At 43.1% G+C, this 17,829-nt stretch overlaps 2 protein-coding genes across 6 annotated transcripts in view; one reads left to right on the top strand and one right to left on the bottom strand.

Annotated features, from left to right (window-relative positions):
- Window positions 1–14,173, bottom strand: part of CAPZA1 (capping actin protein of muscle Z-line subunit alpha 1) — a 44,388-nt gene extending 30,215 nt beyond the window's left edge. Inside the window, exon 1 of the mRNA XM_004581917.2 lies at window positions 14,097–14,173. Coding sequence (XP_004581974.1) covers window positions 14,097–14,135 — 39 coding nt within the window. The 5' untranslated portion in view covers window positions 14,136–14,173. The remainder of the gene's footprint in view (window positions 1–14,096) is intronic.
- Window positions 14,174–14,196: 23 nt separating this feature from the next.
- The window catches only part of ST7L (suppression of tumorigenicity 7 like), a 112,434-nt gene continuing 108,801 nt past the window's right edge, over window positions 14,197–17,829 (top strand). For 3 of the 5 annotated variants that reach the window (XR_009244894.1, XM_058660062.1, XM_058660061.1), the window contains exons 1-3: window positions 14,369–14,558; window positions 14,841–15,071; window positions 17,587–17,669. Coding sequence is in view for 4 of the 5 variants with exons in the window: in XM_058660062.1 (XP_058516045.1) it covers window positions 14,408–14,558; window positions 14,841–15,071; window positions 17,587–17,669 (465 nt within the window). In the remaining variant the exon portion in view is untranslated. Of the gene's footprint in view, window positions 14,335–14,368; window positions 14,559–14,840; window positions 15,072–17,586; window positions 17,670–17,829 lie in introns of those variants that run through there. The other 2 variants (XM_004581919.3, XM_058660063.1) reach the window with 2 other exon arrangements.

Genomic DNA, 17,829 nt, shown 5'->3' with positions numbered 1-17,829 from the left:
ACTAAACAAATACCAGGTTCTATTTTCTAATTACTTCTCCCAGTCTTTCCCTTTTAATCAGTAATCTCCATATGCATGAAGTTAGAGGGAAATCATCCTTTTGACTCATCTAATATAAGACACAAACAATGGTGGTAAAGATTTCCAAAATGTTTAGTTACAAGTTCAAGTTAAATGGCAAGCCATGTTAAATAAAACAAAGTATTGGCTTAGTCTAAATGAAACTATAAAAACTCTAAATGCTAAATAGCTCTAATTTGTCTGGTCTTCTCTCACTCACATACACACACAGACACATCCCAAAGAGAAGGAAAGGACCCTTTACGGTTTAATTAGCAGGTATGCCTAAATGTGGAGATTAAGAACCAAGAATTAGCAAAGTCTGAGATAAACTGTTCTAATGAGTCAGAAAAAAAAGATAAAAATGATTGTAAAGATCCCATAAACAACTTGCTACCCAGGAGTTTAAATGTATTAAAATATCGACTGCCAGAAATAGGCAAAACAAAGTTAAGAAATAAGCAAAAGGTTCCCACCAGACAACCTAAGATTTAGACATCAGGGAATAAGAAATCCACATGTCAAGTTCAAAAGGGTAAAGCTGGCCACGGGAGAGAGCATGCTGAATGGAAATGGCACCAGTGGAAAACAAGGATTTTGCCTTTATTTATTTTTATAAAAAATTTATTTTTATCTGAAATGCAGTTAACAGAAAGACAGACATGAGATTTTACATCTCCTGTTTCACTGCCCAAATGTCCAAAACAGCTGGATCTGGGTTGATCTGAAGCCAGGAGTTTCTTCTGGATCTCCACGTGGGTGTAGGACCAAGGACCCAGGCCATCGTTCGCCACTGCTTTCTCAGACACAGTAGCAGGGAGCTGGATTACAAGTGGAGCAGCCAGGACTTGAACCAGTGGCCTTATGGGACGCCAGCACTGATGGAGGACTAACCTACTCGGCCACAGCACTGTCCACAGACTCTGCCTTTAATATATGGTGCATCTTTGGCATGTTATGGCATTCTAACTTACAAAAAAAAAAAAAGAGGTCTTTTCTTCAATTTAGATTTTCCTTCAAAATCAAGAGTCAGACCTGATTTCACAACCAGCTTTATTATTTAATTTGCTTAGCTTCTTCATTTGTTATCTTAATACCTGTTCATATCTAGAACTGCTTTAAAGAATTCAATGAAGGGCCTGGCGTGGTACCACAGTGGCTAAAGTTCTTGCCTTGCACACACTGGGATCCCATACAGGCAGTTGTTCGTGTCCAGCAGCCCTGCTTCCATCTCCCTGCTCATGAACTGGGAAAGTGGTCGAGGACGGCCCAAAGCCTTGGGACCCTGCACCTGCATTGGAAACCCGGAAGAGGCTCCTGGCTGCTGGCTTTGGATCAGCTCAACTCCGGCTGTTGCAGCCACTTGGGAAGTAAATCAGCAGATGGAAGATCTTTCTGCCTCTTTCTGTAAATCTGACTTTCCAATAAAAATAAATAAACAAATATTTAAAAAATCAAGTGAAGTAATATGAGATGGACCAAGGCACAGAATATGCTTAATTTTTCACTAAGCAAACACTAGGTGGTACCAAATTTCTTTCTTTCTCCTTTCTCTTTCTTTCCCTCAATTCCCCTCCCCTTCCCTTTCCTTTGCTTCCTTTTTTCTTCTTGGGTAACATTTATTTTCACTTGAAAGGCAGATTTACAGAGAGGAGAGTCAAAGAGAAAGATCTTCCATCTTCTGGTTTACATCTCAAATAGCCACAATGGTTGGAATGAGCCAATGTGAAACCAGGAACCTCCTAAGTGTCTCCCAGGCAGGTTCAGGGTCTGAAAGCTTTGGGCCATCCTCCTCTGCTTTCTCAGGACACAAGCAGGGAGCTCGATGGAAAGTGGAGCAGCGGAACAGGAACCAGCACCCTTATAGGATATCAGTGCTTGCAGGCTGAAATTAGTCAATTGAGTCATCATGCTGGCCCCACCAAATTTCAAGCGATGTGCTTTCCAAAAAAGTTCAGACATTGAAAGAAGCACTTGGCACGTGATTAAGATACTACTTTGGACATCTCCATCCTATACTAGAGTGCTTGGTTCACGCCTTGGCTGTCCCACTTCTTATCCAGCTCCATGCTAATGCCCTAGGAAAACAACCGAAGATGGATCAAGAACTTGGGCCTATCACCCATGTGGGAGAGACCCAGATGAAAACTCCAGGTTTCTCACAGCACCCACAGGTGTGAACAAGAGCTGGGTGGGATGTGGGACAAACCAGGCTAGGCGGCAGCACATGCCAGCACACACAAAAACCGAGGTTTGGGGCGGGGGTTACTGAGGGTCACCCTAATTAGGCCGTGGCACCTGCTGGTGTGTGTAAAGACCAGGGCTGTGCTGGGCTATGCAGGGCTAGGCTGCAAGCACTCATCAGTTCATGTGAGACATGGGGCCAGGAGCAGAACTGACCAGGCAGCTGCCCAAGCAGCTGGTGTAGGTGAAAGACTGAACTTGAACCTGCACTGGTTGGAGCACACAACAGTCAGATCTGAGGTCACCCCAGGCAAGGCTTCTTGTGGGACTCCCCAACTAGATCACTGGATTCAGATCCTGGCCACAATCAGCTCATTTGGGCCAAGACAGAATGTAAAATGCCTTATCACTGGATGGAAAGCAGAACAGATTGGACAACTCTCCTGTCCAAGCTTTACAACATGTTTCTGGGTCCATGAATGCACTGGGGTGGACTTGGTCAGCCAAAAGATTTCGGAAAGATTTTCTCAACTCTGGTGCAATGAAGCCAATGAAGTCTTGGTCTCAGAACTATCGTAAATCACACAAGTAACACCTTCGGAACACTCTTCCCCACATTGGGGTCTATAAGGCATTATCAAATGACTGTCCCCATCCCTGGGTGCTGATGTGGTGTGGCTGGACAGCAAGGAGTGGCCACTTCCTGTTCCCTCCCTGCAGACACAGGAGAAAAAAGTAAAATGAAACATTTGTCCCACCATCCTCCATACTTCAACCCCACTTTAATCAGAGGCTCACATAGGTGTGCATCCTCTCTCAACTACGTAAATAATATTAAAGATCAAACAGAAAATTAAAAAAAAAAAAGAAGAAGAAGAAGAAAGAAATTCCAGGCTTCTGACTTTGGCTTAGCCCAGCCTTGGTTTTGTGGCCATCTGGAGAGTGAACTAGCACACACTCCTTCTTTCTCCCCCTACTCCCTCTAGCTCTATTACTCTGCCTTTCAAATAAATAAGTAAATAAATCTTAAACACACAAATCATTGATTTGATCGCAGGCACTGAGGTGAATCATTAAAAACTAAAGGGAAAATATTGTGAAACAGTCAACAAATTGCCTTTTGGCTTAAACCAGTGAATTTGAACCTTGGTTATAGATTAGAATTATCTGGGAGATTCAAATAGATTGATGGGTGAGTTCTATATGCAGAGATTCTGACTGACAGGTAGGGGAACCTGGGTATCAGAATATTTAAACTTCCTCAGGTTATTCTAATATGCTGGAAAGTTTAGCTGACTCATCTTGAGCTAATATAAAATGCAAATTATCATGTGGACACAAATAACCTTAGAGAAATATAGAATAAGCATAGTTTTCCAATTTTTGTATACTTTGCCATTGTTTGCAAAACTATTTATACAAATAACAGTTCTTAGGATGTGTCACACATTTCAAAATCACTACAATTCAAAGCAGCAAAATTGTCAAATCAGTAGTATTGGTAAAATATGGCACAGAACTTGAGAGGAAAGAAATGGACAGAGGCTGGATTATTAACAATTACAAGGAAGAGGCAACAGAATCTAAGCTTGAGCTCTGCAAAGTGTGTTAGATCCTTTAGGGAAGGCCTTACAAGTGAGGCAACAGTACGAAAAAAAAAGTGGGAGGAAAAGCTTTTTGTAAGCAGATCAGTTTCTAGGAATAGAGGATTTATTTGGAGGGTTTTTTTTAAAACAGTAAGATGAGTCAGATGGCAGCAGTTAAGCTAACTTTTATCAAGCTCCCTTCCTCCCACGGTGGGTAACAGAGACATGCTGACGCTTCCTGCGTAAAAGCTCTATTACAAAATAGAATTTTTCAGTAACACAGAAACACTAGCATCCTTAAATTGGCTTCACAAAATCAGGAAGTCAGACTGCCCTCTGAGAGTTAACTTTAAAATCAAGACAGATATTATCCAAGCGTGATTCATTCCACAGATACCTGGTTCAGTAACACACTGTCTTCATGGTGCATACAGATTCTGGTGGGCAGACAGATAACAAAATATGTCGTGTGCTAGTAAGTGATAGATGTTAAGGACTAAAGGGGAAGGCAAAGAACAGGATGGTAAACGTTTGGGTTTGAAGCTGGATACCAGAGAAGGCTTCAATGTGCAGGTAACTGCTGATTAAACAGCTAGAGAAAATAAGGGATACCGAAGGAACAGGGCTCCAGTGAAAAAGGCAAAGACCCCGAGGAGAGAATGTGTGGCTGAACCGGAGGGCAGAGGGATAAAAACATGGGAGATAAAGGCGAACAAATAAGGAGCAAAGAGGTAAATCGCAGAGCAGGAGGGGACTTGACAGAGTGAAGAAGTCTTATGCTGAGAAAGATGGGAAACCGGCAGAGGGTTCTGAGCACAGTACTGACACATTGGGACCGACATTTCAACCACTCTACTCTGGGTGGTTCCTTAAAGACAGTTTGCTGAACAGTAGGAGCAGCAACACCAAAAAGGCTCTCAAAAATCCAGGTGAGGCTTATGGGGACTTCTTCCAGAGTGGCTGGAAAAGAGGTGGGGTGAGAAAGGAAAAAGTCTAGAGTTGAATCAAAGATAATAAACTATTGGATTTGGCCTATGCAACCAAAGAAAGGAAGAGCCATTAACTAAGGCTGAGTAGGAAAATGGCTTCTACAGAGGGACTTCTTTCCAGTCCTGTAAACCACCCCCGCCCCCCCCCCCAAGCAATGTGACACAGTAACCTGTCAGTGAAAAAGATCCAATGCTGTTACACTGGGTGTTCACCTATTATGAAAGAAAATTTCACTAAAATTCTAGACCACATAGTTAACTTTCCTGGCTCTATTTCCAAGCTCAAACTGTTAAAAAGATTATATAATTTCCTATGTTTCTGACCTGTGAAAAAAACTTTTCTGTATTTATTAAACCCCACCACATACATCAATTAATTTCATCAGCCTAGTCACTGAGTTTACCGCTGAGAGAGTTTTGAGTTCAGTATCCTGATCAATCAAGCTTTTAAACTTAACTGGCACAGGACCAAGATTTGAACTTCAGAGATTTCATAAAGATAACGGTTCAGGAATTACTGGGAAGCTTATAAAAATAGATTTCTGACCAGTAGTACCAAATCAAGAAATCTGCTTCTGACAGAAACATACCTGAGCTTAGCTCTGGGCAAAAACAGCCCACGGCACTCTCACACGGCAGTTCTAAGCAGGCAGCCGACCCCTTCATCCTTGTCATGGTAATCTTCAAAGTAGATGTGTATTTACAACGCACTTTAAAAATGTACTAAATTCTTAGTGGCACATTTAAAGAAGTGCAAAGGGCATTCTGTCAGTTCAGCAAAATGCAGTAATAACCAGGAAGCATGAATGTCTCAGTGTCTATGTAAGCACCCATGCTACCATAATACCATTAACATGATTGCTGTTTAGGGCTGTGTCAATCACTAGAATTGCTCACCATCTTAACAACTATCTCCTCTCTGAAACGAACCAAAAGGTAGGAGGAGGCAGTGCTGGATTTCAGGTTTAGGACACATCCCACCCCATCAGGAGTGCCCCTTGGGGAGGTCCAGCTCAGCTTGGCATTGAGTCCCCACCTGCTGCCTTTGACCGACCCAACTATTGCATTCTGGGCCTTTACAGAGTAAGTCAACAGATGGCAGCTCTGTCTCTGCCTCTCAAAGAAAAATATGTATTTTATTTTTATTGAAAAGTCAGATATACAGAGAGCAGGAGACAGAGAAGATCTTCCATCCAATGATTCACTCCCCAAGTGGCCGCAAAGGTCAGGGCTGCGCCAATCTGAAGCCAGGAGCCCGGAACCTCCTCCAGGTCTCCCACGCGGATGCAAGGTCCCAAGGCCTTGGACCGTCCTTGACTGCTTTCCCAGGCCACAAAGAGGGAGCTGGACTGGAAGCGGGGCTGCCGGACTTGAACCGGCGCCCATATGGGATCCCGGTGCGTTCAAGGTGAGGACTTTAGCTGCTAGGCTACTGCGCAGGGCCCGAAAAATATATATATTTTTTAAGATTTATTTATTTTCATTACAAAGTCAGATATACAGAGAGGAGGAGAGACAGAGAGGAAGATCTTCCATCCGATGCTTCACTCTCCAAGTGACCACAACGGCCAGTGCTGTGCCAATCCGAAGTCAGGAACCAGGAACCTCTTCTGGACCTCCCACGCGGGTGCAGGGTCCCAAAGCTTTTGCCGTCCTCCACTGCTTTCCTAGGCCACACGCAGGGAGTTGGATGGGAAGTGGAGCTGCCGGGATTAGAACCGGTGCCCATATGGGATCCTGGCGCATTCAAGGCGAGGACTTTACTTGCTAGGCCACAATGCCAGGCCCCGAAAAATATTTTTTAAATGAGTAGGAATACACATTCTTGAAGCAGACTATTTCTGGTCACTTGGGTAACTTTTTTTTAAACCTCAGATGTGCCTCAATTTACTCAACTATAAAATGGAAATAATTTTCTATTCTAGAGGCATGTTTGCAGATAAACCTATGTTACAACATAATATTACTAGCACATAGGCACTTGTAGGTTATCTAGATACAAAATACAGAAATCACAAGGCAGTTTTCTCACGGCCCAATAAACCTTCACTGGTGCGGTTTAGCACTATGCCTTCAGTGCTACAGCTTCATGCTATACCATGACTTATTTGACATCCTATGACCCACTCAACTGAGTATTTCACCTTAGAAAACTATCCTAAAATATCTATATGCAGTTATAGCATGCTGTTCAAGATTAACATGGTTGTGAACAATCTGTAGTAAAATAGCCAGAATGTAGAGAGAAAGGAGAGTTTGAAGACAGAACAATTAACATAGCTAATAATTCAAGCCGGGGCTGGCACCGTGGTGTAATAGGCTAAACCTGCATCTGTTGTGCCGGCAACCCATGTGAGCATCCCATATGAGTGTCCTGTCCCAGCTGCTCCACTTCTGCTCCAGCTCCCTGCTAATGACCTGGGGAAGCAGCGGAAGACAGCCCAAATTCTTGGGCCCCTGCACCCATGTGGGAGGCCCGGAAGAAGTTCCAGATCAGCACAGCTCCTTTGGAGTGAAACTGCAGATGGAAGATCTCTGTCTCTTTGCCTTTCGAAAAATAAATTTTAAAAATAAATAAGTCTTTAAAAAATTTAAACATAAGCAAAGATTATGAAAGAAGACAATGTGAGAAGCAATATAGAGAGCAATACAGACAGGTTCGAGATACTGCCAAGTATAAAGTAAATTTATTTCTTCCTGAATAAAAGACAAAAAACACAGAAATATTTAAAATTACTGGTTGCTTCTCAGAGGAACTACATGGCTAGAGAAGAGGGGTTGGACTAAACTTTATTCATGCCCTGTTCTAAGCTTTCTGATTTTAGGGCTGTGATTACAATTCCCATTATCTAAATTAAAAAAAAAAATGAATGAATGGAAATGGAGGAACATAATCCAACGATAGGAAGGAACAAGTCATAGGACTTAAGGGGGAAAAGGATAATGCCAATGATCTGAGCCTGCACCATTGAAAGAATGGCGAGATGAACAGAAATGCAAAGGTTGGCAAGAGCTTCTGATGGAGATGGGAAAAGTAATAGTAAATGAACACCAAAATTACTGCCTAACCCCAAAATACCTACATAGTCATTTGTCTTTATATCATGACTAATTTCTTCCATCCATAGTTTATTTCCACATGCTGACTCAAGAGATGAAAACTACAGAGATGTGAAAAAAAATCAGCAAAAAGGTGAGAAAATTAATTAGCAAAGACACAAGAAAAGTTTGTGCACTGAAGAGAGAAAATAAATGATGACTTGTCCTATATGGTATGTTTTTCTAGGTTTAAAGGAGATAATTTACAGCAGATGCACAAATACCTTAATCAGGGGCTTTGCAAGAGTTGAACCATGTACATAGCAAATTTGGTAATCATAAAGTTTTGCAACTTCATGAGGTCAGGTAGGAGTCTGTTCCCAGGAGGGCCAAAACATTTCCAGCAGAGGCACAGCAGAGTATCAGTGAAGGCAGTGCATGCTCAGATACAATGAATGCACAGAGACGCATTCAGGGTATAGCACATGCCTGAACACTAGAACACTAGAACACTAGAACACTAGAACACTGAACACTAGAACACTAGAACACTGAACACTAGAAATACAGTGCTTATCAGAAATGCAGCACTGACACAGAGGAGAAAAGCAAATATTTTATTTTATAATAAAGGCATGTGTGCTAGGGAAATCAGAGAATTAATGAAGCTGTGATCTCCATACCAACAGGCTGTGCCTACACTGTGTATGTGCACTGGTGCAAAGGTGTAAAAGATGACAAGATATGGTTTCAGTTATTAATTCACAGTTGTTATCACGGAAAATAGAAGCAGACAATTTAGGAGCTTCCTGGGATATTTTAATGTTTCCATTTTGTTTTACTTATTTGAAAATGAGAGTTACAGAGGTGGTAAGAAGATAGAGTGAGAGATCTTTCCTAACTGGCTCACTCCCCACATGCTCCAATGTAAAAGCTGGGCCAGGCCAAAGCCAGGAGCTTCATCCGGTCTCTTAAGAGGGGTAGCAGGTGTCTAGGCACCTTGGGCATCTTTCACTGCTTTCCCAGGCCTTATAAGGAGATTGGATGAGAACTGGAGCATCTGGGACAGAAATTAGTAGTCCATATGGGATGTTGGCATCAGAGGCAGTGACTTGGCCCACTACACCACAATTTTGGTCCAGTGTTTCAGTGGTTTTTTTCCTCAAACCAAGGTTTCAGGTTTTTTTTAAAAGATTTATTTATTTATTTTTAAAGATTTATTTATTTTTATTGCGAAGTCAGATACACACAGAGAAGGAAAGACAGAGAGGGAGATTTTCAGTTTGATGATTCACTCCCCAAGGGACCCCCCCAACAGCTGGACTTGTGTTGATCCAGAGCCAGGAACCTCTTCTGGGTCTCCCATGTGGGTGCAGGGTACCAAAGCTCTGGGCTGTCCTCAACTGCTTTACCAGTTCACAGGCAGGGAGCTGGATGGGAAGCAGGGCTGCCAGGATTAGAACCGGCACCCATGTGGTATCCCGGGCTGTGCAAGGAGAGGATTTTAGTTGCTAGGCTATTGTGCTGGGCCCCAATGTTTCAGTGTTTTTTTCTCAAACCAAAGTTTCAGTTTTAAAACACATGTTTCCATTACTTTGATAAATTCATTAAACTTTGTTGAGTTGGTTTGATCCAATCCCCCTTCTTCCGTTTTTTGAAGGAAACTGAAGTCCATTCACAAATGATTTTTCCAAAATCACCCATGGCTACAAGTGCATCAGGGAGATCCCAAACCTCCAGCATTAAAGATCACTCTTTTTCAGGACAATTAATTTATAATTAATTAAATGGATACATGCATACTGAGTTTTCATTTATTATTACATGAGAAAAAAATCCAGTGTAATTAAAAAACAATTGCTTCAGAAGAAGACAATCCTAGGCTATGGATTTTCTTTTTTCCGTTTTTTTTTCTTTAAGACTTATTTACTTTTCTTGAAAAGGAAAAGGAAAGACAGAAAAATCTTCTGTCTGCTACTTCACTCCCTAAATGGCTGCAATGGCAGGAACCGAGCCAATCCAAAGCCAGGAGCTTCTGGGTCTCCCAGGCAGGTGCAGGGTCCTAAGGCTCTGGGCCATCCTCCTCTGCTTTCCCAGGCCACAAGCAGGGAGCTGGAAGGGAAGTGGAATAGCTTGAATATGAACTGATCCCCATATGGGATCCCGGTGCATGCAAGGCGAGGACTTTAGCCACTATACTACAGCAGCAAGCCCAAGCCTATATTCTTCTTACAAACATTCCCTTAATTTCATCCACTTGAAAGGTGGGGAGATAGAACAAGAGAGTGACTGATCTTTCAACTACAGGTTTACTGCCCAAATGCCCACAGCACAGGGTCTAAGTAAAAGCCCAGAACTCAATCTAGCATCTCCACGTGGGTCCAAGCATTTAGAATCATCATCTGCATGAACAGAAGCTGGATGGGAAGTGGAGGTGCTGGGACTCCGGCTGGCACTCAGGTATGGGATGGGGGGGCTGGTCCCAACTTGCAGCTTAGCTCCCTGTGCCAGTGTCCACTCCAATAATTTTACATTCTTAACAAAAGATTGATCTGAATTTGCTTATCAGACAGATTACATGAACATTATTCAGCAAAGAAAATGAAAGGAAGAGATGGCAAAGAATGACAGTATTAATGTTAACCAACAATCTGTAGCCAAGGTAAACAAACTTTGGGATTTACTTCCTCTATAAGAATTTCATATTTATGTAGTTTTCATGAACTCTATATAAAACCCTCATATTTCTGCCTCTGAGTTATTTATAACATTTTCTGTATCTTCATTAAGTAATTTTGATAAACTTGTAAAAAAAAAAACCCAGCTCTGAAAACACTATCATTGGCTAGACTGAAAGTATACAGAGAACCATTTGTCACTTACAGCATTTTTGAAGCTCCATACTAAACTTATACTAGTTAGGCTGATAGGAAAAACAGCTAGTTACCTTTTTCTTTAGCACTAATATTTGCTTCCATTTATAAAATGCTGAACCATGAAATAAACAGACAATGTTAAGAACCCCAACAACCAGCTCACATGTCAGTACTGTCAGTTATGGCATCCTGATCTTGATAGGAATTTACAACGAAGTAACTGGAGAGTCTAAGTAACTAGATTAGAGCGGGTTCCTAGAAACTGCAAACTCAAGGATATGACCGAAAGCATTCATTTCCGATGTTATTACACTTTCAACTTCCTGTTTTATTTAGACAGCTCTTCATGACCATTTCAGGTAACAACGCAGAAGCTAAAAAAAAAAAAAAAACCAACTTCCTCTTCATAACGTGATAAAAACTTCAGCAGTTAGTCTTGAGAAGGAATGAATGATTTTACTAGTTTTTACTCAAATACTTGCAAGGGAATCAGAAACTATTATCATTCAATTCACCCCAAAGTTTACTGCTTTCTGAAGAAAGCAACAAAGATAAAGAGCAATGTTAAAATGTCTGACACAATGACATCAATACCCCAGAAAAAAATGTGGTTGCAGCTTAAACTTAAAAGGAGAAAAAAAAGCAAATTTTAAATTTCCTTCAAGGAAAAATCAGATATAAAGTAAGGGTCAAAATGCGTTTCTAGCAGTCGTGAGTCTTTTTTTTTTTTTTTAAGATTTATTCATTTTTATTGGAAAGGCGGATATACAGAGAGGAGGAGAGACAGAGAGGAAGATCTTCCATCCGATGATTCACTCCCCAAGTGAGCTGCAACGGCCGGTGCGCGCCAATCCGAAGCCTGGAACCTGGAACCCCTTCCAGGTCTCCCACGCGGGTGCAGGGTCCCAAAGCTTTGGGCCATCCTCAACTGCTTTCCCAGGCCACAAGCAGGGAGCTGGATGGGAAGTGGAGCTGCCGGGATTAGAACCGGTGCCCATATGGGATTCCCGGCGCGTTCAAGGCGAGGACCTTAGCTGCTAGGCCACGCCGCCGGGCCCAGCCGTGAAAGTCTTAAAGACAAAAACCCTGTGAAGGGTTAGGGTTCATGAATGTGTAGACAGCCAAAATATCAATTCATTTTGGAAAAAATACCTTCTCAAGTCTTGCATTCATTCACTTAAAAGAAATCAGAAAACTAGGGAAGGCGTGAACAGGGTCGATATGAAGCTGAGGAGGACCTGAAATAACCTTAGGATCAAGGCCCTCTGATTTTATACACAGATTCACAATAGATAAGAATCGACAGATTTCTAACCTCCACTATGAAACCTAACAAAATTTCAACTTCAAATCAAGTGGATTTATTTAATGAGGTTTTCATCCCATCAGCTCTACTTAGCCATTCACCCTAATAAAGACAATGTGGTTGGTGAGAACTCTTTACCCAACATGAAATTCAACACTTTGGGGAAGATTCACTTCACTAATTATCATTTGCTCGTTATAATTAAAACTTAACAATATGTCTGCAGATAAGAGGAAATAGTCACAAATCTGCTGGTACAAAATCAAGACCATCAGTGTTATAAAGATCCTGACAGTGTCCAAAAACATCTAATCTGTACTTCAAAATAAACAGATATTTTCCCAAGTTTAATTTGTAAGGCATTCAATCCTACTGAGAAAAACAACAACAACAAAAAATCTGACAGCACTAGCAAATGCCTATCACATTGGCACAGTAACCTTTAAAACTTTATTAACTAAGGTTTTTAATAAAAATTTGCTGTAACAATATTTTTGCTTGAACTAAGCGGACCATCAATTAATAACAATTTTGTCCCAGGATTTTCAGTGTAATTTTATCTGAATCACAACTATTTGCCTTAAAATAACATTTTGGTTGTTTTCTTCCTAGTGTAAGTTTTTAGAGGAGGATTTTCTCTCCTACATGCTACACACACACACACACACACACACACACACACACACGAATCAACATCCAAGCGAGGCAACCAAACACTAAAGTGCTCTTCAGTGGCTGGTGTTGAGTACATTCTCAAGCATTTGAAAATGGCATTCCATAAACAGGTAGGACATGTCAAAATTACTCTGTCCCAGAGGCATCCTTAGTTACACAGTCCTGTCTTCCACCCCAATCTTTTAGAAGCCAGCAAGCAAGCACTCAAATTTACAGAACACTCAAGGGTACACACTTCTGTTAACAGCCACTATATGAGACACAATTGTTAATTCTTATTCTGTGTCGTGAAGCCATTCTAGTGTTCACAAGCTCTAAAATGATGTAGTGACAGCCTGACACATTGTTAAGAAAAGTGCACAGTTGTCATTAAAAAAGAAAAAGTAGAGCATGAACTTATTTAAGACATTTTAAAAGGAATCTGCAAATTGTAGGCTGACACATCCATATGCAATCTGAAGCACCACAGTGGAGCATCAAATCTGTCAGGGTGGCTTGTCCAGACTTAAGTGTGTTAACATGTTCATACTGTATAAAAAACCCTTATTGAATTAAAAAAAAAAAAACCTACCGGCTACTCGTGATTTGTTCATGAAAAAGCTAAAACGATTTTTCCCCAAAATAATCGTCAGAGTGTTCAGATGCAAAGGATGGATGGAGCCAACGCGAAGGTGACAGATACCCTACAATCCAACACGGGGATGGTCTGCGGGGAGCAGTGGAGTTCAAATTTTGAAGCCACTGTCCCGAGGCTTACAAGCTCGTTAGAGTAAGTTCACCAGTAGTACGTGAGAGAAGCCGCGGACTTGCAGTGAGGTGGGCACCCCTTGGGGAGCTGGACAACCTTTGGGGACCTCTCCTCGTTAAGAACTCGGGACAGCAGAAATCACTTCCTGACGAAGGAGGAGCAAAAGGGAAGTTAAGAGGCCACTCTGACCAGGAAGTGACTCGCCCTAAACTAGCCCCAATCATATTTAAAAATGGGGGGGGATGGGACGAGCCCAACTGCTAAAGAAGGTCAAAAAATCGCTTTTCCCTGCTTCGCGACATCACCACCGGCCCCACTCCTAAGGACCACAAAGAGCCCACGGTCACGAGAGACCAAAGCGAGAAAGTCTCGTCCCTGGTGGGAAGGCCAAGGGGCTGTGCCTCAGACCCTGGAGGAAAAGAAGAGTTGAGTAATGGGGAACTGGGGCCACCGTGAGGCAGAGGAAGGCGCCTTAAGAGAGAAGCGTCCCGGCTGCGGAGAGCGGATGCCATCAGGGGCCAAGAACTTTCTTTTTTTTTTTCCTGGGGACACTGCCAAGCTCCCCACCGCAGCCGAGTCGGACCCCTGTTCCCTGTCGGGGGGAGGAGGTGAGGGAGAGGCGGGACCCCTTACCTTCTCCTCATCCGACACCCGATCCTCGAAGTCGGCCATCTTGGGCTGCTCTGGCCCAGCCCGGCGGCGGGCGCGAGGCAGGCCGGGAAGAAAGCCGAGTGATGGAATCACCGCAGGGGCCGTCGCAAGGACCCGCCCGGAAACCCCGACCGGCCCGGCGCCATGTCAGTTAGGCAAGGGCGTGAGGGCTCCTGCGGCCAGCGCCCCAGGAAGTCGCCTCTGCCTTCAGGGATTTGAAGTCTAGTATCTTTTTTTTTCTCCACCCTCCACCCCCCCACTGAATTATATTCACTTCCCCGACCAGCTATTGGATGCTGGCAGAGTGTTTGGATTGTTCCTGCGCCTGGGCTCCATCCGACCAAACAGCGATTGCTACTCGACTATTAAGTTTTCCTGGTATTCCTAATCTCCATCGCAGCCGAGTCCAAAACGTTAAGAGCTGCTCGGTCCTTGAAACGGTCGGTTTGTTTTCCAATACGGGACTCGGGGGTGAGAGCAAAAACAAAACAAAACAAAAAACCCACTCCAGGGTCACAGCTTAGTCTAGTTCCCCCAATATACGTGCTGCCATTCGCCTCTTCCCACAGAAGGAGCAGGGAATCCCCACTTTGGACGCGCTCCGCCACCTTCCAGATCTCGGCGCCCCGTCCCCCCAGGATTCTCAGCCTTCACGGAGGTCAACTTGAGGTCCGCCACTATCCCAGGATTCCCGACTCCCGGTTTCCTGCCCTTCTCCCCTCCCAGCTCCCGGCGCCCGCGGCAGCGGCAAGATGGCGGACGGGCACGGCTTGTGTGAAGCCGGCGATGCGACCTCGACTCCGGCACCTCCTCCCGACCTGAACCCGAGGCTGGGCTGGAAGGAGCGGCTACGGGCCGGGCTGGCGGGAACGGGGGCCTCGTTGTGGTTCGTGGCGGGGTTGGGGCTGCTTTACGCTCTGAGGGTCCCGCTGAGGCTGTGTGAGACCTTGGCAGCGGGTGAGACACTTGGGTCTCCCAGGGAAGGTTGGGGGCGCCAAGGGCCCCGGGGGCAGACTCGACAGCCGAGGAGGGATTTGGAGAAGCCGGCCTTTGCGCGACCCCGTAGCATCTTTTTTTCCTCTAGAGCCGCAGCCCGGCAGCTGATTGTCAAAGCCAAGCTGCCGCTAGCCGCTCCTCCCTAGAACTAAGATCCGCCCTCTTCTCTGTTCTCACTCACCTGAGGAGAATTCACCTGACCAGCCGTAAGCTTCCGGGTAGTAGGACCGAAGAGCGCTTTTGCAGAGTTGCATATACAGTTGATAAACCCCATCCCTGTTGGCAAGGGTCCCCTTAAGTCATTGCTTTGGATCTCCCGCTGCCCATCTGAGAGAACCCGCTGCAGAGAAGCACATCTCATGGCAAATGACCACACTGCACCATTCGCTGTGTTAAAAGCTGTTAAAGTGTTCGTGATAGTGATGGTTTTATCTTGAATAATGAACAGAACTAGGTAGGGTTGAGAGCGAGACAAGGGAGAGAGAAGTAACAGTGGGGTTGTTAATTAGCTGTTTATATTATGCGCGGAGTGCTTGCTATGTAGTCTATCCTGAATATAAAAATGTGCGTCACAGGTAGCTATCTCCCCCCCCCGCCCCCGCCCCCGTGGTTTCCGCAGGTACTGTTCTTGCAGCTCAGCAGGAGGAAGCTAGATAAGGACTACCGGTCTGTTACAGGATTTCACTAAAGCTCTGAGCAGCAACCTCAGAACAGGATGAAATGATTCTGCGATGACTTAGTATCATGGTTTTATTTTTCTGTAGCAAAAGACGACAAATACCCCTTTTTGTATTCCAGGAGATGACATGAAAGACTGTGAGATAATATTCTGAAATATTTTTTTAAAATATTATTTATTTGAAAGGCTGAGTTGGAGGGAGAGATAAGAGATCTTCCATCTGCTGATTCAGTCCAAAGCCTGGAGCCAGAAACCAGGAGTTTGTTTCAAGCAGGGTGCCAGAGGCTTGGGCTGTCCTCTGCTGCTTTCCCAGGTGCATTAGCAGGGATCTGACTCTGCCAATATGGAATGCTGGCGCTGCAGGTAGTGGCTTTACTCACTATGCCACAATGCTGGCTACAACATCACTAATTTTTTTTAGAAGTTAGGTACAGATGTTCCCTGGCATCTCCACCCCCCCAAAAAAGGTACAAATATGAAGCCAGAAATTACTAACACTATACTGAAGAGCTAATTTAGCATGTGTAACAGGTGAATAAAGTGCTTGATGATGTTTGTATGCCCAGTAAAATGTTTTTAAATTTACTGGGTCCCCCCCCCCCACACCGTGTGTTAACCAGATATCCATTTACATGAGAGTAGCTGACCATGATAGAGTTTTCTTTCTTTCTGAAGCCCACAGTATTTGTGAGACAATTATTTGAAGCTTTCATTTTGTTACTCTGTCCCTCTGGAGCTGATTTACCAAATCCCTCCAATTTCAAACACTGGTTTGTATTTCTCCAAAATAAGGACTTGTTGTAAACCTTTGTAAAAAGAGTTCTGTTTAAACTTCTTATGGATTTGCAAAAGTTCTTGTCCAAGTTGTGATTTTTATCAAGTCCTTGAGTTTTGCATTCAAAAGCAAGCTAAATTACCTCATTTTGATATGCTGCTTATAAACTTCTACCTTTTCATGTGTGAATGAATTTTTAGTATACCATTAATGTTAAAGTAGCCTTTTGAAATTTACATTTATATATATATATATATATATATATATATATATATATATATATACTTGAAAGAGTGACAGAGCAGGGAGAGGCAGAGAGAACTTCCATCCCTTGGTTCACTCCCCCGGATGGCCACAAGGGCTGAAGCCGGAAACCCGGATCTCCATCTAGGTCTCGCATGTGAATGACAGAGCCCTCAGATACTTGGGCCATGATCCACTGCCTCCCCAGGCTCATTAGCAGGAAACTGGATTGGAATCAGAGCAACCAGGACTTGAAACTGTGCTTAGGATCTGGGTGATGACATTGCAAGCTGCAGCTGGCTTGCTGTACCACAGGGCAGGCCCTAAAAGTTAAAACTTTCTTAACAAAGAAATTCATATTTCTTACTAGATATTAATATAAATTGCCCCCTAGATCAATATACTTTGATTTGACAATTTTTTGGCTTTACAAAGGTATGAACATGAAACGCTTTCAGTTGAAACCACACTTGATGAGTTGTGGAGGTAAATGGTTTTCCACTGAGCTAGCAACATGTACTGTTGTGATGCTGTAATGTTAGTCACAGATCAGGACAGTATGTGACTGGTACGCTACAGCGATCATTGCTAAGCTGTGTTAGTAGGATCGATATGTTAAATGCATTTTTGACTTAAAAAGTTTATTAGGAAGTAACCCCATCGTACATCAAGAAGCATCTGTATAACTTATTTCCTTTCTTTAAAAATTTCTTGCATACTTGTAAGTTAAATACTTTCAATTTTTAATTTTTAATTTTTGATTTGTTTTCTTTTGACAGTGACAGTGTTTTTAAATTCATTGACACCCAAATTCTATGTGGCACTTACAGGGATCTCTTCTTTGATATCAGGACTAATATTTGTAAGTACTTGCCATTTCCTTCATTTGTGTTTTGGTATGTTTAAAAATACTCTTTTCTTTGGTTACAATAAATTGTAAGTATTGGTGTAACAGCACGTATGTCCAAATGTATTCAGTATTTGAAAAGGTATCTATTCAAATAAGCTGGGTGAAAGTTGTA

The sequence above is a fragment of the Ochotona princeps genome, chromosome 2, assembly GCF_030435755.1.
Source record: "Ochotona princeps isolate mOchPri1 chromosome 2, mOchPri1.hap1, whole genome shotgun sequence".
NCBI classification, from domain to species: Eukaryota; Metazoa; Chordata; class Mammalia; order Lagomorpha; family Ochotonidae; genus Ochotona; species Ochotona princeps.
The sequence above is the reverse complement of the archived record's forward strand: the minus strand, read 5'-3'. Positions and strand labels throughout refer to the sequence as shown.